This window comes from Dipodomys merriami, unplaced genomic scaffold (assembly GCF_024711535.1).
Source record: "Dipodomys merriami isolate MVZ:Mamm:240054 unplaced genomic scaffold, mDipMer1.0.p SCAF_9, whole genome shotgun sequence".
Classification (NCBI taxonomy): domain Eukaryota; kingdom Metazoa; phylum Chordata; class Mammalia; order Rodentia; family Heteromyidae; genus Dipodomys; species Dipodomys merriami.
In genome coordinates, this window is record NW_027206512.1 from 12,255,708 (window position 1) to 12,281,244 (window position 25,537).

The 25,537-nt window shown below is 37.6% G+C and overlaps 1 protein-coding gene across 4 annotated transcripts in view; it reads right to left on the minus strand.

Annotated features, from left to right (window-relative positions):
- Arhgap24 (Rho GTPase activating protein 24) overlaps nucleotides 1–25,537 on the minus strand; it is a 466,818-nt gene that overhangs the window by 129,071 nt on the left and 312,210 nt on the right. Inside the window, exon 1 of one of the 4 annotated variants that reach the window (XM_070012336.1) lies at nucleotides 17,003–17,077. The exons of 2 other annotated variants lie outside the window; for them this stretch is intronic. In XM_070012336.1, coding sequence (XP_069868437.1) covers nucleotides 17,003–17,015 — 13 coding nt within the window. In that variant the 5' untranslated portion in view covers nucleotides 17,016–17,077. Of the gene's footprint in view, nucleotides 1–16,957; nucleotides 17,078–25,537 lie in introns of those variants that run through there. One more of the 4 variants, XM_070012335.1, reaches the window with a different exon arrangement.

The window sequence follows — 25,537 nt, forward strand, 5'->3', positions numbered from 1 at the left end:
GTTAATCTATTTATGTTATTAGACATAGAGAGATAATAAAAGAACTGACTAATGATGTAGCATTTTAATGGCAGCATTAACCTAAATAGAAAATATTACTGCACCATCAATATAAGCTTAAAAGCATAAAGCAACCATTAAAATTCAAATGGTAACTTGCAGAGTCTACAAATAATCTACATATTGTGACATTTATCACTTTCCATAAGTTCAGTTCTTACAGATACGAAGAAACAAATTTGTATACTTCTAATGCAATGAATTTTAAATTTTCCATACATTTAAACTTTTTTATTTAGCCACATAATATTCTTCCTTGCTGCAGTTTTCCTCTTTATCATTACCTTAGTAATAAGGAAGATATAGAGAAACCTTTCAAGGGACAAGGCAAAAATAGAAATGAAAGACAGAAAAAGGGGAAAAAGCTAGAGGCCACTTATCACTAGGATATGTTGATTATAGAAGTTTTAAACATCTTTGTGTGAAATGGATTGTGTCTTAAGGTGAACTTTTTGTTTTAAAAAGCTAACTCCAGCTGGTCAGAGGTATCTGGAACATTATCAGTAGAGGTGTCAATGGTATAGCCTGCTGACCTTGGAGACAGAAGCCATCTCTTCCTTGTAGGTTCTAGTCTGGTCATTTGATCTCCCTGAGCCTCCTTAGGGTTGTGTTCATCAAGGGTCTGATAGCACCAGCTATCAAGTGGGAAGGATCAAATGAGAAAACTTTCCTGACATGCTTGGCACAGAGTAACGTTTGTCAACATGAGCTCCCTTCCTCTTGCTCCAGTGCCAGCTGGCTGGCAGACCTCATCATACAATAAAAGGAAGCTGTGTGCTTTTTCCAGACAGCTGGTGACCTAGACATCACAGGCACTGGACAAACAATGTTGACTAATTTTTGCCACAGCTGACATCTTGAAATGTGCCCTACCAGGTCTTTCAACAGGCTGAATTCACCACGATGGACTCTTAGAAGGGTAGTTTTCTTTATTACCCTGATTTTATGAGACCAGACAGGTTAAGTGGCGGTTTTATAATGCCTTGTGCATTTCTTAGACTAGGAGGACTTCCTCGCTGTCCTATAATAACAATAATAAAAAATGTTTTGCAGGGTTCAGTCCTTGCCACGGAAGTATAACATAAAATACCTCTCCATTCAATCTGTAGATGAAATCACTGAGAAACACAGGCTAAGTTGTCTGCTTGTACAGCATCACCTAGGTAGAATGTAGCAGAATCAGGATCTGAATTCAAGTCCAGAGCCTATACTCCAACCTCACAGATGTGAGATAGAGAGAGAGAAAGAGAGAGAGAGAGAGAGAGAGAGAGAGAGAGAGAGAGAGAGAGAGAGAGAGAGAGAGAGAGAGAGAGAGAGAGAGAGAGAGAGAGAGAGAGAGATACACACAGAGAGACAGAGAGACAGAGAGCTGGATTTGCGTGCAAAGTGAATTCAGGCTTTAAACTCTCATTTACCCTATACTCTACTGAGGGGTCAGGGTGTGTATGGGGGAGAGGACTACCGAATATTTAGCATATTTAGAAATTTTTGTTACATTTAAAACATTGTTGCTGGGTACTATGGGCTCATGCCCATAATTCTAGCTAATGAGGCTGAGATCTGAGGATTTCAGTTCAAAACCAGCCCAAGGTAGCTAACTCCAAAAGATCCTCTTCAATAAACCAAATCTCAAGCAGAGGTGTGGCTCAAATGATAGTAAACCAGCCTTGAGTGAAAAATCCAAGCAAAGGAATAAGACCCTGAGTTCTAACCCCAGTACTGGCACCAAAATAAAAATATTAAGATTATAAATAAATATACTATTCAAGCATTTGAGAATCATATCTTGCTCAGCTTGGTCTCTTTTACCTAAGGGAAACAGACTAACAGGCTGAGATTGATTAGAATAGTGACTCATTCAGTGGAAGCACTATGTTATTATTGATATTGTTTTAATCTACAAAACTATTTGTGTTGCCAGTTGCATAGCCTGACAATAAGCATCCTGATGATACTGAAGCCTGTCAATACTGTTGAATGAAGCAAGTTTCCTGAATGTGTTTTGAATGCAAATAAAATTAAATGTGGCAAAAGGAAGAATTCTTAACACTCCTCCAACCAGATAGAATTCAGCTTTATCTGCTTTAAGTATATTGGATCTCTGTCCAATTTCATTTGAAGAAAAGTTTCTACTAAAAATAAATGAAAATAAACAAAACACACTACTGATACAATAATGTCTAATACATGAATAGGGGCTATATAAGCCAGGAGCTATTCTAAGTAATTCTCACTTTTATCCCACATGGTAAGTTTGATTTTTGTTACAATTTGGGAAGCTTACGTGACTTATCAGAAAAGCCAGTAAATGGCAGAGCTAGAACTAGCAACAGCGCTGCTGGGCTTTGAAGCATGATGTTAGATAGCTTCTACATAGTAAAAACACAGTTCTTCTTACAATGTAAAATGTATTTTTCCATCATGCTCCTTATTATTGAAACACATTATGATTTCATATATTCTTGCCTAACAATATGACCCAAAAGTCATATGCTTTAATGATTATATAAGTAAATAAAATGTAAATATACTAAGTATAACTACATCTGACAGACAAAAGGAGTCTTGCCACATTGTGTCTTGATCCTACTTTAATCCACTGAGCTTTCCCATACTTAAAAAACAAACAAACAAACAAACAAAGCACTGTCCAGGGATCCACCCATTGTCTTCAAAGCTGGGTTAAAGAGAGTCTCAGCCTGATTCTAAAAGTAAGGACTAAGTTGTAAGTTACTATAATGCGTTTGGTGTTGTGAGTGTATGTGGTGTGTGTGTGTGTGTGTGTGTGTGTGTGTGTGTGTGTGTGTGTGTGTTTGTGTGTGTGTGTGTGTGTGTTTAGAAACCAGTGACCTCAAATAAAAGGCTACCTTTCCATAGGGTTTTTGATCATAGCTTATCTGCTGAAAAGTATTAAAAGTATAAAGGCCTTTAGATGAACAAATAATACCATTCCTCTTGGCACTTCTATTCTTCCTTCTTTAATTACAGTTTCCTAAAGATGGGTACACCCTAAGTTTTCATAGATATACTTTACCAAACTCACAGAAATAGATTCTACTGAAAAACAATAGTCTGCTGCATGATTATTCTGGAATTGATTTATCAAACAATAGCTGGCAAGTCTAAAGTTGAACAAAAGAAAATGAAGTACCGTGGCTCAATGGTAGAGCGCTTGCCTTGCATGCCTGAGGCCCTGGGTTCAATTCCTCAGCACCACATAAGCAAAAAGAAAAAATCCGGGAAGTGGTGCTGTGGCTCAAGTGGTAGAGCTCTAGCCTTGAGCTGAAGAGCTGAGGGACAGCGCCCAGGCCCAGAGTTCAGGCTCCACGACCAGACCCCCCCCCAAAAAAAAAACCAACTGGTTTCAAGAAAATGAAGTACTTTGTTTGGTTTCTCTACCTCCTAGTTCCGTTGCTACTTTAATGTTTCCATCTATATGATCTTTTTAATACTCTAGGAAACCAAGTCAACATGAAGAGAATAAGTGAGATACCTGAAATGATCAGCAGTTTTCAGGTTGCTAAGTTGACAAATGCTTTCTAATTGCATAATTGGTCCATCTCTCCACCTGTTTGAACCCTTTATCTCCCTCTGCCCCAAAATTTTGGAAAGTGGCTAATCTGCTGACAGAGATAAGATTGATGGCTTTATGACAACTTAAAAGCCGTGATCAATAAGCTGTATGACAATACCAAATACAATTAATTGAATTTTAAGTTATAAGACCTATATTTCAATGATGTTAGCTCATCACAGGTAAAGTTTTTAGCTCAAGGATTCATGATTTCTGCTTCTTGGAAGATGTCATGAGCTTCTTTTTAACACAGAGCCCAAACTATGAAACTTAATCTTATTAAATATTCTAAACCTTGTAGATTCACAGTAGTGGTGACTGAGAAACACACCATATGAGATTTTTTAAAAACCCAGCAATGTTGTGCACAGGGTGACATAGCTTATCAGACCTCTCCAGCTTCTGAGCCATGACCTCTCCCAAGCACAGCTCTTCTCTATGGCTTTTATTTACATGAGTCCTGTACTTGAAGGTAAGATTTGAAATACAACTCAGGCAAAGTAATCCTTTTTGTCACTTGGTGAATTACAAACTCAGGAGAAGTAATTCATTTTGCCATTTGGTGAATTATGAAGTCAGTACCAGTTTTTTAAAGTCATTTTTTATTAGAGTTTACTTAGATTTATTCTATCATGTAAATTTATTGTTGTTCTAGTCTGTCCAAACAAACACAGGTCACTGAGTTTCTACAGAAGTAGAAACTTGCTAAATTGACAAGTGTTGTCTAATTGCATAACCTGCACATCTGGTACTTTTAAGTTAGCTGCAGTTTAAAACACTCCTATGGCACCAGCTCCATCTATGGAGTGAGATTGTTTTAATCTCAAAAGTCATAGAACTCTGGGCAGACCTATGCAAGTTTAATGCTTTATCTTCAGTGTTGAAGGAGTTCTGTGTGAACAAATATACTATAATTAGAGATTCCATTTTAGATAAGTAGTGATAAAAGGTTAAAAACATGTAACACTAGACCATTTTGAATCCTTTGATAGCCAACTTCAAATCAAAGTATGTATTTGCCTCTGAGAAAGGTCTTTTGAAGCAAGGACTATATTAAGCAATAGATAGTTTAAATTACAGTGCTTAGTGTTTAAGGTAATTTTTGTAATTACTTTATATTGAGTCCTTGTTTCATTATAGCTTTCAAAAGCAATTGGAGTATCTACTGCTTTTAGCTCATTGTGTTTTATGAGTCACCTCTCCTCTGGAATTAACCAGGTACCAAGCACTTATGGGATTTCATTTAAGGTAATTAATTAGTAAAGAACATTTTTTGTGGACAATATGCAGGTGTTGGCAAATGACATTCAATCTTTATAGACCAGTATAACAAGAAATAAGTATTGTTATTTGGTACTCAACACAGCAGAAGCTAAAATCTAGGAGAAGAACAGAAAACCTCCCAGGGGTCCTGCAGAAGAATCATGAGGAGAGCAGGTACTTGGCCAGACTAGCAGTGGTGGTAGTGATCTTACTAGCAGGGCACTTGGGAATAGTTGACTTGGTTTATATATGAGAGAAAATATACCTCAAGAAAAAATACAGTTCCAGGAAAAAAAAAATGGGCTGAAATAATCAAGAATAATTGTGTAATAACAGAGATTTTTGAGCACACATTTTAAAGTGGTTATTTGGGACTCTTAAAGGCCTCTTCAGAATGATTACATGTCTCCTGAGGGGCCAGTATCCACAACGATGGTGCATGTAGGCTTTGGAATCAAATATAGGTTCTGATGCTGCCAAGAATTGATATTGGAATGTATTTAATTCTCTGTCTCAACTTTGTCGACTCTAATTTTCTCATCTCTCAATTATAGCTGTGTTATATGGATTAAGATTGTCCAACTATGTAAAATATAGGTAAATAACTGGCACATTGTAAGAACAAATGTTCTCCTTTTCTATTTCTGTTATTTGCACCCAAGAAAGGTTATCTGAAAGATAAAACTCATCAAGCTTCAATTCCATATAAAGAAATCTCCCAAGGCAGTGTTACTGGGATCAGAATATGGCTATGTTGTATACTTCACTGATTTTCTGGATTTTAAGGGAACAGACTCCTGAACATAATTTAGTGCCATAATTTTTGTAGTTAATCATGTGTCCTGCGAGTTTCTCCTCCCCTGAGAACTATGACCTTAGACTTCCTCTTGGGAAGCTGCATCTGTCCTGCTATTATAAGCACTTGCCCAAGATGACTCCAGGACAAACTTTAACCCAGTCTTTTTTTATTTTAAACTCTTGTCATTCCTTTTAACATTGACTTTACGACCATAACTTCCAGTTGAATTATATTTTTAGAGGAGCTTAAGATCACAGGACAGGAGAGCCAGAGTGAAGCAAGAATTCACCACGTGTTTTCAATCCCACTGCTGGGTAATATTTTTCCCTATTTCAGGGTTTAATTGTATGACTCAGCCAGTTGGATTGACAAAATAGCATATACAAGTAAATTAAGTTCAGAAAAAAAGATTTTAAGCTACCTCTGCAGATGATGGTTTTCTGGATTCCCTGCCCAAAAATGATGCACAGAAAGGGAATAAATGGCCAATAAACTTTAATTCTTAAAAATACCTCCAGATATCTACATTGCTTTTATAAAGATACATGTAATAGTTTTGTTAAATAATGGCCCAAACTTGCTGTGGGTGCATATTGATGGGTCCCTGGCTCATAAATAAAGTTCTCTTTTGTTCTTCCTGGTATTTGGAGGGCAGAGACTTTTCCTCAATGACAACTGCTCTTCTTAAATTTCCATGTATAAAGGAAACACTTGTGGATACAGGTAGTCATGCAGAATATTCTGAGTCCACAGGTCTAGTATGGAACTTGAGCCTCTCCATTTCTATCCACCTCTGACATCATGACACTGTGAACCATAACCCGCACTTTGAATAGCATGGGGTCCTCCTCTCTGAATTTGCCAAGGTTTACTCATTATTATTCTCCATAGTCAACATTATAGGTTGAACTGTGTTCCCTTAAACAAACATATAACTGGGGACCAGTGGCTCATGCTTGTAATTTTAACTACTCAGGAGGCTGAGATATTAGGACTGTGGTTCAAACCCAGCTCCAAGCAGGAAGGCCTCTGAGATTCTTATTTCCATTTAACCATCAAAAAGCCAGAGATAGAGCTGTGTCTCTAGTGGTAGAGTACTAGCTTTGAGGATAAATGCTCCAGTACAGCACCCAAACCCTGAAGTTCAAGTCCCAGAGAATGACAGGAAAAAATAAAGTTCTAATATTACCCCAGAATGAGAGCTTATATGAACATCTGGCTTTTACAGAAGTAGTTCAGATAAAAATGAAGCCAAAAGATAGCATGATATGAGCTAATACAACAGGTTTCCTTATAAGAGAGGAAATCATGAACACAGAGACAGACATGTACAGAGGGAACATGATAAATAAGGCAGAGAGAAGAAAGCAATCAGAAAGCTAAGAAACCAACTTTTCCTGATGCTAAAAGAAACCTAGAGCAGACACTTCGCTAGTGGGGAGAGAGGGAGAGAGAGAGAGAGAGAGAGAGAGAGAGAGAGAGAGAGAGAGAGAGAGAGAGAGAGAGAGAGAGAGAGAGAGAGAGAGAGAGAGAGAGAGAGAGAGAGAGAGAGAGAGAGCTTGATTGTGGACTTTTATAATTATGAGGCAGCAAATTTCTGTCATGAAACCACACAATTTGCAGAACTTTGTAACAACAGTCTTGGGTAAAAACTAGACTGTGATCCTAATGGCTTTTCTCTGACACGTTTTTTAATGCCTTTGACACACACAGACATTTTTGGTATAATGCTAAATTTAGTGCAATGCAAAGAATGTGAAGACAACCTCCCACAGTCATGTAAGATAACAACACAGACTTGTAAATCATGTTTATCAGCCCAAGACTAAAGTTGGTTCTACTTAGGTCACACTTAGGATAAACTATTGATTGGTCCATTCATTACTCTGTCAATAATGACATTTTTCCCATTGTTAATATTAGTCAAATTTAAATTCCTTAATTATTTGTTTAACAAAACTCCACTTATGTCTGTCCATATCTTTGTAGCTCTGTACACTATTAGTAGCCTTACCAATTGCTTTTCTTTTCAGAACCATTTTCTACAAAAAAGGGCTTACATTTTCAAGATCATATTGTGAATGTATTGTTTGTAATAAATATAAGTAGAAAAGACAAATCCCTAGAGATGTGCTTATTAGGATATTGGTAAATATGAGGTAAAATAATCTCAGAGCTAAATGATAAGTCTCTTCAAATCAGACTTACAGCAAGTGTGATTCCAGCACACTCATAAAAAAGACAAATTACTTACAAGTGTTACAGACCTTTGCTTCTACTTTTAAAAGGATAAAAACTCACTTATAAAACTCATGAAAGTCAAAGTGTGAAGTTATTATCTCTGATATTTGGCCATTAGATTTCACAATATAGTTCACACATTTTTTATTATCTCAGTAGTTCCCACCTGGAGATTGGGATACTTTCTAGGGGTATCTTGAAAGTATAAAGGCTTTAGTTTTCATATAAATGGAAAAGTTATTAGGACTTAATAAAGTAAGGGCCATAGAAACAAAATATTCTTCAAAGCAATTTGAACTGAAAATTCAGTCTTTTATAAAAAAAATTACCTCATGTAATCTTCTGTCTTCTTTTTTGTTTTCCCTTATATCTGACTTTAATTTTTTTAATAAGTTTTTTATTGTGAAAATACTGTACAGAGGGGTTACAGTTACATGAGCAAGGTCATCAGTTCATTTATTATCAAGCATTGTTGGCTCCTCCTTTGTTTTTCCCCTACCATCCCTTCCCTCCCATCTCCACGACTACATTCCCCTCAGCATTGTTGCAATGGATCCACCTGTATCCCTATTTAAACAATTTGTATTTTCCCTTCCGCTCCCCAAATTATACCAACATCAAATACAGTAAAAACAGGGGTTATACCGTGGAGGAGGGACATACAAAGCAACAAATTCTTTTACCATAATGGTTACTATCTCATTCTTTCTATAATGGTTACTATCTCTTTCTTTTCCTTACCTATCCACAGATCCATTTCTAGTTTTTTGGTGGTTAATTGGAAATAAGAATCCCACACAATTTTCTGCCTAGGTTGGCTTTGAACCATGATGCTCAGATCTTAGCCCACTGAATAGCTAGGATTACAAGTGTGAGCCACCAGCACCTGGTTAAACAATTACTTTATTCAGTAAGCTATTATGCTAAGGCCCATAGAAAGAGGTCACACAGAGTAGTATTAAGATATCTATTTTTTTTTTTTTTTTTTTTTTTGTCGGTCGTGGGGCTTGAACTCTGGGCCCGGGCGTTGTCCCTCAGCTCTTCAGCTCAAGGCGAGCACTCTACCACTTGAGCTACAGCGCCACTTCCGGTTTTCTGGTGGTTTATTGGAGATAGGAGTCTCACGGTCTCTCCTGCCCGGGCTGGCTTTGAACCGCGATCCTCAGATCTCAGCCTCCTGAGTAGCTAGGATTACAGGCGTGAGCCACCAGCGCCCGGCAAGATATCTATTTTTTGACAATTGGATTCCTACTGTTTTATGTGCCACTAACTTTTTCCCTTAATATCTAATAACTTTTCCTCAACTTTATCTTTCTACCTGATCTAGAAAAATTATTGTGAGTCAGCTTGATAAAATAGTTCCATTCACAAATTAGCTTTTTCATTAATTTTTCTATTATAAACAGGTATTACATATATTCTCATTTCCAACACAATTGGTGCTAATAATGCAGAATTGAACTCAATCATAGAAAAACTGAATAACTTTTTCATTCAAGGATTTCACAACAGGGCTGTCTCTAGTGCCTCTGTTCTTAAAGAATATAAAATACTTCTGATAGCTAAAATCATCCTCTTGTGACTTCTCATGAACTTTAGAAATACTTTCCTCCCAAATTTTTACAGACCCAGGTTTGGACTTCTTGAATAGAACTTTGCCTGAATTCATCACAACTGTTTTAGAAAACTGGTATAGCCTCCAAGTTTCTATTAAAAATAAATCTTAAAATGTTAAACATTTCTGGGTTTTGTAACTACAAGGCAATCTACAAGGCAATAATTACTAATATAACTAGGTAGGCCTCTGTGGTTTTCCAGTGCCTGCAGGCTTTTGAAGTACTGTGGATTTGCCTTAATCTGTTGCTAGGAACATTGCACATTGTTCCAAACAGCCTGCCAGCCTGAGAAACCTGGCGTGAATGACATAAGTGTTGCTTTTATTCAGGTCAGAGGATGGTGTGAGATGGTATGGGAGGTCATGGGAGGAAATTGGAAGTGAAAAAGAAGCAAGGATATGCAGATACTAATAATAAAAATGCAAAACAAAGCTCTTTCCAAGTGAAGCCATTCTGCTCCCCACGACCCACACAACCCTGCATTCAGAACAGGTTCAGTCTAGTCTGATGACTGAGGTCCCATTGCCCAGCTGGCAGCTTTTTATCCATCGTCACACCAGTGGACATCACTGATCAGAAACTGCAGATACCAGAGACACTATGAAATTTCACCCAGATGTCAGATTTAGGAATGAGGAAAGCTAAGAACAAGAAATCAATCCACCAGTTTTTTCCTTCCAACATACATCTGGTCTTAGCATAAAACATAGACATAGGCTTGACATTAAGAAAGGAAATCTGAAGCCCCAAGCTGGTAGTTCATGCCTGTAATTCTAGCTAGTCAGAAGACAATGCTGAGGGTTGACATTTGAAGCTATCCTGAGGCACAAAGTCTGTCAGATGCTTATTTCCAATTAACTAGGAAAAAAAACCCTGGAAATGTAAGTATGGTTCAAGTGGTAGAGTGCCTGTCTTGAGGAAAATAAGTAAGAGCACAGGGCTCTGAGTTCAAGCACCAGTACAGGCACACACACACATGTGTGTGCACACGCACACACACACACACACACACACACACACACACACACACAAAGACTAAAAGAAAGTAAACCTGTAACTTACAAATATTCTAACTTTCTTTGGACCTTGGGAGCCTGGAAATCATAGGGAGTGAATTGTATAGGGAAAGGCCCACCTTTTACCCCTTCCTTCTTCCATGGTAACTGCCATGACTGTTACCAAGTCCACCAAACTACCTTCCTAATCCAAGGCTGCTGCTGAGATAGGTATATCATGTATTGGGTATATGGCATATATGAGGTATATACCATGTACTAGATTTATGGCATATACTGGGTATATAGCATGTATCACGTATATGGCATGTCCCAGGTATACAGTATGTATGGTGTATATAGCATGTACAAGATATATGGCATATACTGCATATATGGCATGTACTGGGTATATAGCAGATACCGGCTCTATAATATGTACTATGTATAAGTAAGCACCTGAAAGCCTTCTTTAGCCATATTCTCAATTTCATATTTTATAACTTCAACTCTCTGAAATTTATTTTGGTATAAGGAATATTTTATTTTTTTTTAATTGTACCAAACCTCAATAATTTTATTAACTCATTTTCCCTCCTCCCATGGTTTTGAAGTTCCAAATTTTTACATATTAAGGCCCTGAGGGAAATTCCAATAGCTGGAATGGAAAAACTGAATAGAATAAAAATTACATTTCCAAGCAGGGCACTGGTGTCTTATGCCTATAATCTTAGCTATTCAGGAGGCTGAGGCCAAGTCCAGGTAGAAAAATCTGCAACTCTAATCAACCAGCAAAATGCTGAATTTGAGGTGTGGCTTAAGTGATAGAGTGCCAGCTATGAGTGAAAAGCCAAACAAAAGTGTAAAGCCCTGAGTTCAAGCCTTTGTGCTGTAAACACACACACACACACACACACACACACACACACACACACACACACATGCATGAACCCATACACACACACACACACTTACACACACACAGAGGCAAATAAAATTTCATTTCCATTGAGACACCTATATATGGTTTCTCCTTTTTTAAAGTGTTTGACTAAAAGGAGAAATACAGGAGAAAATCATGTTTTTTTCCCCCAGGATTTTCCTCATGTAATCAAAAGAGATATGTATCTGTTCTAATTTTAAGTAATCATTTTTGTACTGTTTCCTTAACACCTGTGTTCATTTTTCATTAGTTGAAAATGAGAATTTTACCAGTTCTGCTGAAAATTGAATCACTTCTCAATCTATATATGTCCTTTGACCTATTCTATGATTGCTAGAAAGGGTATGACTGGTCCTAAATGCTTCTAAGTGATAGGAGAATCAGCTTTTATTAGAAGAATATAACTCATTTAATTTCACTCTTTAGAATTTTTTATTATGCAAATCACATTGAAAGTAACATAAAATCTTCTCAGGGAGTCTGTAGAAAATTCTGCCAATAAGTGTGGTCTGATTATTCATTTACTTGTTCATGTAACAGTTATTTATTAATAATTTGCCAAAAGATAATTCAAGTCAAAAGTGAGTGGGGACTCTCCAAGGACATTCTCCTTCAATAATTCCAGCCTAATGTGTTAGACCATGAGAATACTAATTTGGAAGCATTTATTGTTGCACTCTAAATAACAAATTGCAGGATAGGGCAATAAATGGAAAAATTCATTTACTAAAAAGAACTCAATTCTTTTTAATCTTTTTGTGAGTCTATAGTATTGAATTTAAAAATTAAAGATACTAGTTTCCTCTTGTTTCTGTGTGTCAGTCTGTATCAGTCATGCCTTTTCATTATCTTTATTTCTGATGCTTTGACAGGGTCCTGTGACCCTAGACAACCTGTTCCCAGGGCTAGTTGTTATCTTGAAGTCATAAACCCACCTGGGAGCCTTCCTTTCAAATTCAAACTGATCAGCTTATAACACATGCTCCAATCGTAAGGCTCATATTCAACAGTCCACTACCTGAATTCAACTACCTGAATGAGAATCAGTCTAGGCTGAGAAACACCACAAAAGTGGGGATGGTCCCTAGCTGTAGAGACCATGGAAATCACAAATCCTGAGGTGTGTACCCTGCTAGCTTTGTTCCTTTAGGTGTTAGAAAAGGCTTTTACTTCAGTTTGCCTATGATATTTGCCCCTGGCTCCTGCCTCCTGACTGACCCTTTGTTTCTCTTTTGGGCCCCTTCTCAAACCCAGAAGAACTGCAGGCTACTACTCTAAGTTTCACCATACTTGTATAACAGTATAACTTATATTTGAAACCAGTTCTGGAATGAATTTCTTTCTAAAGAAAATGTGACACTATGAAAAAATCAACCTATTGGCATGGTCCAGTGAATTATGTCAAATGACCCCTTTCCACAAGAGAGTAAGAATACATAGGTTATCAGTATCTTTAAACAAAATTGCTTATGGTGAGAGGTGAATATTTTTGAAGCCTGCACTGGTGGAAACAATCCTGATATTTTACAAAAAAATAGGAATTTTACTGATTATATATTTTTTAAAAACAGGAATTGTATTGATCATAATGCAGGACGAGTATCCATACTCCCCAAATTCAAACTCCACATGCACAAACTCCACTATAACATTTTTTGAGTCCTGACATGATACCACAATGAAAATGTTATCCCTTACCTCAAGTGACAGAGCACAGTCAAAAACAGATACAGATTCTGTGAAATTATCTTCAGGAGATATGTATAAAGTACACATGAAACAAATCAATTTGGCTTTTGGTCTGGGTTGCATTCCAAAGATATCTCACTATATTTGTATAAATATTCCCAAACAAAAAGAATCTGAAATCTAAAACTTTTTGGATACATGATGTCTAATATATTGCTGAAATAATTACTTCTTTGGGTACATCTGTAGTGGCCAAGGAAAACAGGTCACCCTTAAGGTACATCTTCTGTTTTCCTAGAAAATATCTTAGATTGAAGACAAATGAGGCAGAACTCTTGAGTAGACTGGCAGAAAATACTTAGAATCTTTGTCTCTGATAGAGAACCAATCACCTGCCACCATATGATTCTACTCAGCTCTAATCCTTATAGCCCAGAGTTCTACTAAGAAAGCCTATAATTGTCAGGATGCTGAAGCTTCAGAGGGGCATGGCTAGCTTTTTTATACATCAGAGAAACCATTTAAAAGGAGGAAAGATTCATTTTGGTTTACATTTTCGGATGTTTCAGTGTGAGGTCAGCTGGATCTATTACTTGGGGCCTTGGAGCAAGGTAGAAAACGACAGTGGCAGGAGAGTGGTGTGGAGGTTAATGGTCTTACAATCACCAGGAAGCCGAAAGAGAGAAATGAAGGGGCATGATACTCTTCAAAGGCACACCTCCAGTAGCTTCACTTCCTCTCAGGCCATACCATCTATGTCTCCATCAAGGTCCCACATAGCACAACCATCTTCAACACATGAGCTTAAGGTGAACATTTTATATTCAAGCTATAGCCAATACCTATCTGATAATATATCAGATATTATATCCTACACCCTGCCGTCCATGTTTCTTCTCTACAAACAACCTGGGCCTACTAAAAGAAGCTACAAGTAACCACTAAAAATTGTGAGACCTCATTCTGTGATCTCAATCTATATTTCTTTGGAAGGAGTTAGTGGGTAGAGTAAAATTTAGATGCTAAAGAGATAAAAAGTACTGAGAGTACTTTAATTGACCCTCAAAGACTACAAATTGCATTTCATCTCAGGTTACCCAAAGTCTGTGAAAGTAAAACTATGTTGGCATGTGGAAGCAATTACTGTAGGTTTCTAAGCTTAAGTTAGACTAGATGGATGTAGAAGCAAGAATAGCAGAAAGGCTAGCACAGTATCTGCAAGTCATGGCCTGTGCAGCAGCCAATCTTTCCCATGAATCACCCCACCTTTCTCAAGCAATAGGCAGTGAGCACTGGGTGTCAGGGGAGGTAGATCTTTCTTAAGTCTCAGGGGATAACGAATGACTGCTTTCTTGCTCAGAGTATAAGTTGCCTAAAGAGATTGAGCATAGGTGGAAAGAAAGAACATACAGAAGATTAAGTACTTGGTAAGTTTGAAGTCTAAAATAAAATTATGGATTTGGAAGAGAGGGTGAAAGGCCCCTATATGTTAAGATGTTTAAACAATTTATAACTTTAGAAGTGTGTCTCAACTATATAAGTGAGGGTTAATCTTTTCCCTTAATGAGGGAGCTTAATTGCATAGAAGCAAATCTATTTGAACAGACTGGTATGTGCTTTGAGGTCAACATTTATAATCTCTAACCCTTCTAAACCTCTTTGCCTGTGGAAGTAAGCTAGTTATCTAAAGAATAAACACAGGCACTATCCAAGGATTCTCTTGGCTGTTTACTGTATGTTCATGCAATGGATGACTATTCTCTTAGAATGGAAGATGACCAACATTCACATGGTACCCTCATGATTACAGGACAGTGATAAGAGGACCTCCCACATATCTTTGGAGCCATATTAAATATTTGTTAAAAGAAACAGTCAACTTTTACTTTATGGAAGCACAAGTCAGTGCAATACAAGTTTCAACATGAAAGAACACCATCAATTCTTTGTTTATTTCAAGTTACATATCTGTGAAATGAAACAATACAGTTCTAAACTCTAGCAGAAACCACTATTGGAGTCAGATGTTTTCTGTTAATCAGTCTACACTATTATTGCAGAGTCTGAAAGCAAGAGGCCATGAGGTGAGTGCCCCCCAAAATTTCAGTCTACACGAATGTAGAAATAGGTAGCATTCTAAAGTATTGGAGCATCCTTCCTAAACTGACACAATTTAAAAGTAGAATTAATGATTTTTGTTATTGTATGTTGTTTATTGTTTTAAATACATTTAAGACACATTTTCATAAAATTTACTTATTAGTTTTCAAAGTCTATGAAGTCTATTTAAATGGCTATCTATATACCTATCTACCCATCTATGTATTTATCTATCTATCTATATGTATTTGTGCATGTGCATGTGTGTGTGCTGATAAATCAAGGTTTCAAGCACTCAGCTTTTTTGCATGATTCTGGTGCTCTACCACTTGAAGCATTCTTCTCTATTCTGGCTTTTTGCTGCTTGACTGATGATGGAATCTCTTAGATTTTTCTGCCCTGCTGGTTTTGAACTGCCCATTCCTCCAAGTTTCAGTCTCCTAAATAGCCAGGATTATAGGCATGAGCCATCAGCCCCCTAGCTTAAATTAAAAAAAAAATTAAATGCACTGTTACAATTTTATTAATCCTGGTAAAAGAATTCAACTTACTTAAGACAGACAAGTACATTCCCCACACTGACAGCATGTTTTATTAAGAATTTTTGTTCTTGGCTTCATTTCTGCTGACTCTGCTCTTCCTTAAGTATGTTATTGTTCTTTCATTACACATAAAAATTTGAGGAGTTGGAGAATTTTTAGTATCTCCTTATAATTATTTTTAATTTAATATACATTTTGTTCATTGTAATTTTAATAGCTTTTCTAATTTTTGTGCTACTTATAAAATAACAAATTCTTAAACGTTTCAGTTTTCTATAATATATTTCTATTCTGTATCTATTTAGTAACTCCCAACCAATGCATCTTCTCTCTACATTTGCTTGGATGCCTTATAAAATTGGTTCCAGTAAGGTCCATATCTGAGAATACTTTCCATTCTTATTGTATAAACTCATGAAATGATCATACTGTATTTTCTCATGGATTTTAATGAGCTCACGTAGTAGCTGTATTGTCTGTATTGTACACAATTCAAAAATACTGATAGCAAAAGCTCTATGGGTTGGTTAAAGTAATTATAAGTACATGATAACACAGCAAATATTATTTAGATTTAATATTATTTAAAATTGTTTCCAACAGTTGTTTAAAAAAAATCACATACACACACACTCACATTCTCACACACTCACACACAAGCATGAATGGCCATGTGGAAACTTTTCTCTTGACAAACAATCACACAGTATAACTTTTATTGTCAGACAAGACTCCAAGCCACTGTATTCTCTTGAAACTTTCAACTATTAATATGTGGGCAGAGCACAGACTAGAGTATAGCAAGTACTCAAAAAAGAAATCAGAAAGAAAGAAAAGCAGAAGCAATCCAGATTTATAGCTCAATCAGTTTTCATGTCTTCTAATTAGCACTGGAATTCTGTATATGAATAGCTACACCATTTGGCAGCATCAATTAAAGACAAAATCCAAGAAAATGGCACTAACAAGATCAAATTTCAGTGCAGAAGAATCTGTTGTTGCCACAATTTTCACTCCGTGGAGAGCCGAATGGGATCATGACAGAACAAGGCATAAATACTACCACACAAGGTCTAGATCCTGAATATGTAGTTAGTCATAGCCCCAAATTAACAAACACAATCAACAGCCATACCTGGCAATTTGTCTTCAAATAAAGGAAAAAGCTCCCGGCTCTCACCTTGCACAAACATACACTTCAGTGGTCAGTGACAAATGCAGGCTGGGAGACAGCAGCTGCTCTGTCCTGAGCGGCTTAACGCACAGTGGAGCCAGGCTCAGGTCCTACTCTCCGTGCTGCCTGAGTTCCTCCCATGACTCCATCACCCAGGAATGGAAACCACGGTGCTCTCCCTGTGCTAGTGGGCTTCCCGTCGCTGAGCTCAGGTGAAAATGCTGAGTCCTGCAAGGTCACCACAAGGTGAATGCAAGCAAAAAGTGTGTATGGGGAAGAGGAGCAGCTGTCGGGGGAAGACCTTAAACTCCAAACACAGACACCTTGTCTTTCAAGACATTCTGAGCACCACAAATCAGAGCTGGGACAATGGGAGATCAGAGAACAGTAAATCCAATCATCTCAAATGGCACAGAGCCAAGCATTTGACCTAGGGACATTCTTTAAGCAACACATTCTCTCTTTACTGTGCGCACACACACATATACAAATGCACATGCACACACATGCACATGCACCACACACATGAACACACACAATGACACGTGTTAGTGTAGCTATACTAATTGACTAGCCATTATTCTCAATTTGAAAAGGTTTTGCTTACAGTGTCCAGGTAACAAGCTTTAAAAAAAATCATAAAATATTATTATCATTATTTTCTCAATTTCTGCTTCATAAACTCCTATAAAATCTTTTTAACTCATATTATATCTTATGTTTTTGTGTATATGTTAGAATTATACAACTTCCATATTAAGAAAACAGCAATGATGTCATCATTTCAGAGCTGACAAGATGGATTGAAATCTTTCATAAAAATCTCACCATCCTTTTTAAGTTGCTTTAGCTTAGGTGTACAATTTACTTTATAGGTTTTCAAACGGGAACTTCTTGCACAAAATGCAATCTTTCTATATATCTTGAGGTACATATACATTTATAAATGTTTTCCCTTTAGAATGAGTCTTTAAGTTTTTTATCTCTTAGATTTTTATATTCTACCCACAAGTGAAGAAGCAACAGTTAAAGCTTGCAACTACTTGTGAAATATTATTTTCTTAGTTACATATTTTTACTAAAGGTAATTATTTACAGAATAGTATGACTATCTGAATGAGAAGTAATTCTCACTTCTTAGCTAGTTTCCTTTCCTATACATCAAACACCACTGTTCACCAGCAATTTATTTCACCTTCTAGGCATCAATTTTACCAAATAGACAAGCCAGTCTGCTTTGCCTGTTTTCCTGGGATGGGCTATGTGAGCATGAAGAGAAACAATGAGTAGAACAAAATGCTCTGTAAATATTGTAGAGCGCTGGAGGAAATGTCCTTGTTGCATTTTTTTTCTCCCTCCAATTGCCCTAGTTATTTCTGGGGCCAATGAATTACTGTCTGTGTTTTTTTAGGAGGACTCCTTGGGCTCCACAAGAGATTGCTTGTTTCAAGTGAGCTATAAATAGACTTGACGATTTTTCTGAACTGCTGTCTTCTTTGTGGCACATCATCACACGGCCTGAGTTAGTTAATTGTAAGCAACACAAATTAGTCTAGTCTTTGAGGCAGAACCAAACCAGTGGAAACTGAGAAAAGTGCTCATGTGCTGTGACTGAGTTCACAGCCTGGTGTCCTGGTGGAGCCTTATGTTGGCGGGGGTTGGAGAAGAGGATTAATGAAGGGGAAAGGTTGGAGATGGAATGCCAAGTTCACTGCTGAGTTAATTCAGTAACAAATGCATCTGGGCATTCATGCTAATGTTCCTACAATTACTGATGCATTATTTAGTGGTGAGGTTGTGGGAGAGTGAAGAGTGGAGTAGGGAGACAAGTGGAGACCAGGAGAGGATATAGCAGTGTGACTATGTTTGTGTGTTTTTATGAGACATCCAGGGCTGAAGTCTTCAGGAATATTATCTCAGTTAATTCTCATAGTAATCCTATGAGGTAGCTGTTATTATTCTTATTTTAGAATTGAGGATAATTAGCCCACACACTGTTAACTAGTGAGTGATGCCTGGAATTATAATCAAGGCCTACATGCCTTGGGTTTCATATTCTGAGTAAATTAGTTACTTATAACTTTTTCAGAGAGAGAAAGAAAATCACATTTGCTGTATATATAGTGGGGATGAGGAAGGCAAGAATGAATATTAGCAACGATAATAAAATAAAAACTACTGCAAGGGTCTTTCAGCAAAAGAAAAAATACAGGCAAAACTTTAAATTTCTCAATTCATAACATAATAAATTGGAAACAGATTTTTAAGCACCTTCTTCAAATTATTACACTGGCCTACTAAGGTATTTTGTTTGTTATACACTACAGCTAGTAATTGGCTAAGTGTCATAGCCACAATAAGAAACAATGGCGTATTGCTTCTTTCCTTTATCCTAGAACCTTCATTTGTCTCTCTCGAATCTTGTGATACTGATTTCAGAATCAGAATTCAAAAAAGAATTTGCACTGATGTGTAAAAGTATGTGTAAAAGTAAGCTGGAATTTTACACCTATAATTCCTAGCTACTCAGGAGATTGAGATCTGAGGATCATGATTCAAACTGGCACAGGCAGGAAAGTCCCCCAAGAAACCCTTCTCTCCAATTAACTACCAAAGTGCAGGAAGTAGAGCCATGGGTTCAAGTGTTAGATTGCTAGCCTTGAGCACAAAAGCTCAGGAACAACAAGCAGGCCCTGAGTTCAAGCCCCAGGATTGGCACGTGTTTGCCACATGCACACACACACACACACACACACACACACACACACACACACACTCACTGAAGAAAAAAGCATTTAAAGGTATGGGCAGTGCAGGTCATTGAGGAGAACAAGATGTTTTGGTTTCCTGGTTGGGTCTTGCTGCCCACCCAGTGAAGACTCCTTCCTGAGTCTCATGTGGTGATGTCCTTAGAACCTTCCCACCTAGGGTACAACTAAGTTCATCATGTGTAAGCAGGATAGAGTTGTTGCTGGTGAGGAAATTAAAGAAAAAAAGTATTTACCTAACACATTTTTTTTTGTCCAGATACTCCTTCCAATTTGGCTTGCTTTTTTTTTTTCAAGCCTCAGAAACAACTTCACATGATAATATCTACCAGCCATGAAAAATCACCATAGAAATATTGAAAGCCATTTGAATGAAAATTGAGAGTAAGCTGAAATGTCTAAGCCTAAAGATTTTTTTTTGGGGGTCCGGTCATGGGGCCTGAACTCTGGGCCTGGGCACTGTCCCTCAGCTCTTCAGCTCAAGGTTAGCGCTCTACCACTTGAGTCACAGCGCCACTTCCGGGTTTTTACCTTTTTGCTTATGTGGTGCTGAGGAATCGAACCCAGGCCCTCAGGCATGCAAGGCAAGCGCTCTACCACTGAGCCAACTTCCCAGCCCGCCTGTAGATTTTTATACCTCGTTATATGGATGTTTAAAGGCAATCTTTGAATCTCTGCACTTTAAGAAATGCAGAAACACAGACACTCTTGCATTAGATTGGGCTTATGCCCCAATACAACTATAATCACTTGAAAACAACAATATGCAATTTCAACAATAAATGGACTGACTGGAGGACTGGGGGCTGTTACACGCTGTTTGTTGCTCAGCAGTGTGAGTGAGAATCATGACAACATATCATAAGCCTGGAAGAAGATATAAGTTCCAAATTTAAACTATGGTTTCTGCTGAATGCACACTGTCTTCTCACTCTGATAAAGTTAACACCCTCACATGTAAAGCCATCAGAAAATGGGAACCATCCGGAGTTAAAGCCATTGAGATGGAATGCTTCCTAAGCAGTCATTTTGTTCTGGCATTTTTAAGCATGCTTCTTTTTACTAGATATTATTATTATTATTATCTTAGAATATAAGAATAGAAGACTTTGCTGTGTTCTATAAGCAACATAAACATTAGGGAACATGTCAGTAAGTACCTTGACGATTATACAAATGAAAGCCCTCCTACACTGGAGGCTTCTATGGCTATTTTCAGGAGAACATTATATTAAAAAATAGATATTTTTAATAGGAAAATGAATCTCTCTCTCTCTCTCTCTCTCTCTCTCTCTCTCTCTCTCTCTCTCTCTCTCTCTCTCTCTCTCTCTCTCTCTCTCTCTCTCTCTCTCTCTCTCTCTCTCTCTCTCGCAGTGGTACTGGGCTAATTAATAGGCTGGTGTCATACCACCAAAACAAACCCCAGCCCTGTTCTTCACTGGTTACTTTTAGAATAGGATTCCCTTCCCACCTAGGTAGATCCCTAAGTTGTGATCCTTCTACTTTTTGGCTTCTCATCATCTCTGGGATCACACAGGCTCAAGCTCCAGTGTCTAGCTTTTTTTTCCATGTAGCTAAAGTCTTGTAGACTTTTGAGCCCAGGCTGGCCTGGAACAACAATATTCCAATATCAGCTACTCACATAGTTTGGGATGACAGGCTTCTGCCACTGCACCCAGACATATGTTGAGCAGTGGGGAACGAGTCTCTTGCACTTTTTGTACCTAGAACCAAGTACAATTCTCCTGTTCTTTGCTTACCAAGCAGCTAGGATTACAGATGTGAGCCACTGGAACCTAATAAATACATTTCTCCATGATTTCTTTTTATTCTGAGAAGTGGAAAATCACTGCCCTGGTTGTTATAAATACATTTAAATGGTTTTAGAAAAAGAAACACTTAAGAGTATAAATAAATCCATCAGTAAGGCTCAAGATCATGAAGAGGGAATTCCTGGGCACTCAAAAATAGTAGAAAACATACAACTAGAATCATTGGACATCCATGAAAGCATCAGGAAAATACAGTCTTCATATTAAAATGGTGTCCCAACTATCCCACAATGCAGAAGCCTAGATACCAAGTGATTGTCTTCTCCTCTCAGAAGCACTAGCAGCCTGGGATGGGTGTGCTCAGAAACAGCCACTGCTCACTACAGGGTCTCTGGAGTTCATGGTCCTTCATAAAGCCAGGAACACGGGGGACATAGGTGCCTATGTTTTCCATCGAGGAGGAATTAGGAGGGTAAAAACTTACAGAAACATCAGTTTCCACATTGTGATTTATAACTCATTCACTGTAAAGGCATGTATGTGCATTTTAACAGGTATTTTTCAAATTTTATTGTAATCATGTTACTCAATACATGTATACAATAGCCACATTATTTAGACTAGAAAATACTCTGAGTATATTGCAATGGAGGAAACATGTGGGTAGTCTTGTGTCAGCTGAATTTCTTTTTTTCTTTTTGAGATCAGTTCTTTCTATGTAGCCTCAGAGCCGCATGTCAGATATGAGTGTCAGCTATGTCAAACAAGATGTTTATTGTTATTTAGCAGCACTCAGGATTGAACTTGTGGCCTTTGCCCTGTATCTTTCAACTAAATCCTCAGCTCTTTGTGTGATGAATTCTTTTTTTCTTCTTCAGTACTGGGATTTGAACTCACTTAAGTCATATATCCAGCTCCTTTTGCACTTATTATTTTTGAGATAGAGTCTTCTTCCCAACTGCCCACAGGCCAGCTGAGACCATCATCTTCCTATTTGTGCACACTGAGATGATGAACACAGCCACTCTATAGGTTCGCATGGGGTCTTTCAAGCCGTTTGCACAAAACTGGCTTTGAACTATGATCTGCCTGTTCTCTGCCTCCCAAGGATCTTGGATTACAGGTATGAGCCACAGGTCCCAAACATAAGCTAAATTCTTAAATTCCTACATTAACTATGCCAACATACATCAGATCAAGGCACATGTCAATAAGAAAACATATAATGTAAAATTAAAAGTTCTAATTTAGGATATAAAATTTACAGATGCAGACCTTTTATTAATACAGTATAAATTTGCACTAAAACATTTTTATGCTTGATTTTTCCCAGTACAATTTCAAAATTTGATAAGTATTAAAAAAATATGTACCACCAGGGCCCAATAGCAGGTGGTGGGTAAAGAGCTAGAATGGAAGCCAGGAAGACCCTTCCACATCCCACTGAGTGCTCATTTCCCTCTCTGTCTCCACCTCCTCAACAATGAAATGAGATCTAGCCATATAGTGGACATAGAAATAGCATCAACACTGAGAAGATAGGGAGTCTTTATATATATAGTCTGCAGTAATTTTTATCAGTTGGGCACTGCATTGATTTTATTATGAACCTCACAACCTGTACTACCAGGCAAGTCTAAAGGCCTCTAATGAAGTTATATGACAAGTAGCTCATACCAACATTCATTTGTAAAGCAAAGGATAGAAGGAGCCATGCAACTGAACTTAGGAGCATTTTTATACAGCCTTTGCAGCTGTGTAACTTTTCAAATTTTCTCAAATTTTAACATCTCCACCAGCACCATATTACCTATGTTTAAAAGGAGGGTCAGTGGTAGAGTGCCTGCCTAGCATGAGTGAGGTCTTAAGTTCCATTCTCAGCACCCAACTCCCAATCTACCTAATGCCAAACAACATATTGTGAAGAGAGTTGTTGTGCACTCTTGTGAAAGAAGAGAGGTTAAGATCACGCACAGGCAACACTGCAAGTGACACACAACTCTTCCCACAACAGAGAATCGATCAATGTAATTAAAACACTGCAGAGAAGTCATACAGACAAAAGGTTTCTGGGGGGAAAGGACCCAAGTGGAAAAGAAGAACTAAAAGTTCAGCTCTATTTCTGCTTAATTACTTAAAAGCTAGTTGCCACTTTCTTAGGAAATTTCTGAATATTTTGGTTGGTAAAACAGTACCTGGAAGATGTAAAGGAAGATTCAAAGCTGAGTCTAGCAAAGTGGCACATGTGTATTAACAGCTACTTCAAAGGCTGAGGCAGGAGGATTTTGAATTGGGGGTCAGCCTGAGTTTCATAGGAAGACCCTGCCTTAAAAAATAAAATAAAATCAGCTGGGGGCCAGTGCCTCACATCTGTATTCCTAGCTATTTAGTAGGCTGAGATCTAAGATCATAGTTCGAAGCCAGCACAGGCAAGAAAGTCTGTGAGACTCTTATCTCTTAACTACTCAGAAAAAGCTGGAAGTGGTGCTCTGGTGCAAGTGATAGAGTACTATCCTTGAGCACAAAGAGGCTCAGAGATGGTGCCTAGGCCCTGAGTTCAAGCCTCAGGACTAGTAAATTATAATGATAATGATAATAATGAATGAATGAAATAAAATCAGCTCTCCAGCTTTTGTCCACCCTGGTGGTCCTCACGTCCCAGTTTTCCACCAGGTCTTCTCACATGACTTTCAGAATCAAAATGATTCCTGGGCAAGAAACAAAAGCAAAATTGTCCTATTCTGCAGATTTGGATGGAAACTGGTAATAAAATCAGGTACGCCTCTAAGAGGACACACAAGGAGAACCAGGCTGAGTCTGTAAGGAGTTATAACAAACACCCACATGTTTATGTTCTATGATGAACCAATTAAGCTGAAAATGTCAACATGGCCCACAGACAGGTGGGTGTTTTAAATGGAAGTTTCTTTGGTTACCTTTAAGAATGAGCTAAGTTGGTGGGGTTATGGCCAAAAGGGAACACTATTACACTGTTGGTGGGAATATAAACTGGTTCAATCACTCTGGAAAGCAGTATGAAGGTTCTTCAAAAGACTAAACATAGAGGTCCCCTATGAAGCAATCCCACTTCTGGGCATTTACTCACAGGACCACAAACAAGGCCATACAAAAGCTACCAGCACAACTATGTTCATTGCAGAATTATTTACCATAGCTAAGATATGGAACCAACACAGATGCCCCTCAGCAGATGAATGGATCAAGAAAAGGTAGTATATATACACAATGGAATTCTATGCTTCCATCAGAAAGAATGACATTGTCCCATTCATAAGGAAATGGAAAGACTTGGAAAATATCATATTAAGTGAAGTAAACTAGGCTCAAAGAAACATAGGCTCCATGGTTTCCCTCATTTGTAATAATTAGTGTATGTTTAGGATAGTACTAGCAGAGGATCACAATAGCTCTGTACATATGACTATATAAAATGATGCTAATCAAAATGAACTCCAAGATATGGAAACAATTTTTTAATTGATGGTGTGAAGTTATTTCTTTTCCCTTTCATGTTTTTCCTTTGATTTATCCCCTGTGGTCACTGTTTTTGATTTTGGTACCCTGTGTCTTGTACATATGTTTATCTGATTTAGGGAAGGGAAGGGGAATAACAAAATGGTGAGACAAAGGACCAAGGGTGAACCAATGCAGCAGCAATACTCACAAGACACTATGTTGGAAATGAACCTTACAACTTGGCAGGAGAAGGAAGTTAAGGGAGAGGGAAAGTGGGGGAAAATGAGGGAGGGATAACAATGTTTGACAAGAAATGTACTCATTACCTTACTTATGTAACTGTAACCCCTCTGTACATCACCTTTACAATAAAATAAAATTAAAAAAGAAAAAAAAAGAATGAGCTAAGTAATAAATATGTGGAACCTTTTGAAAAAAGAAAATAAAACAAACAAAACAACAAAGTATCAGCTGACAAGCAACTGAAGTCATTTTGATGATAAAACCAATCACTCCCTATTGTG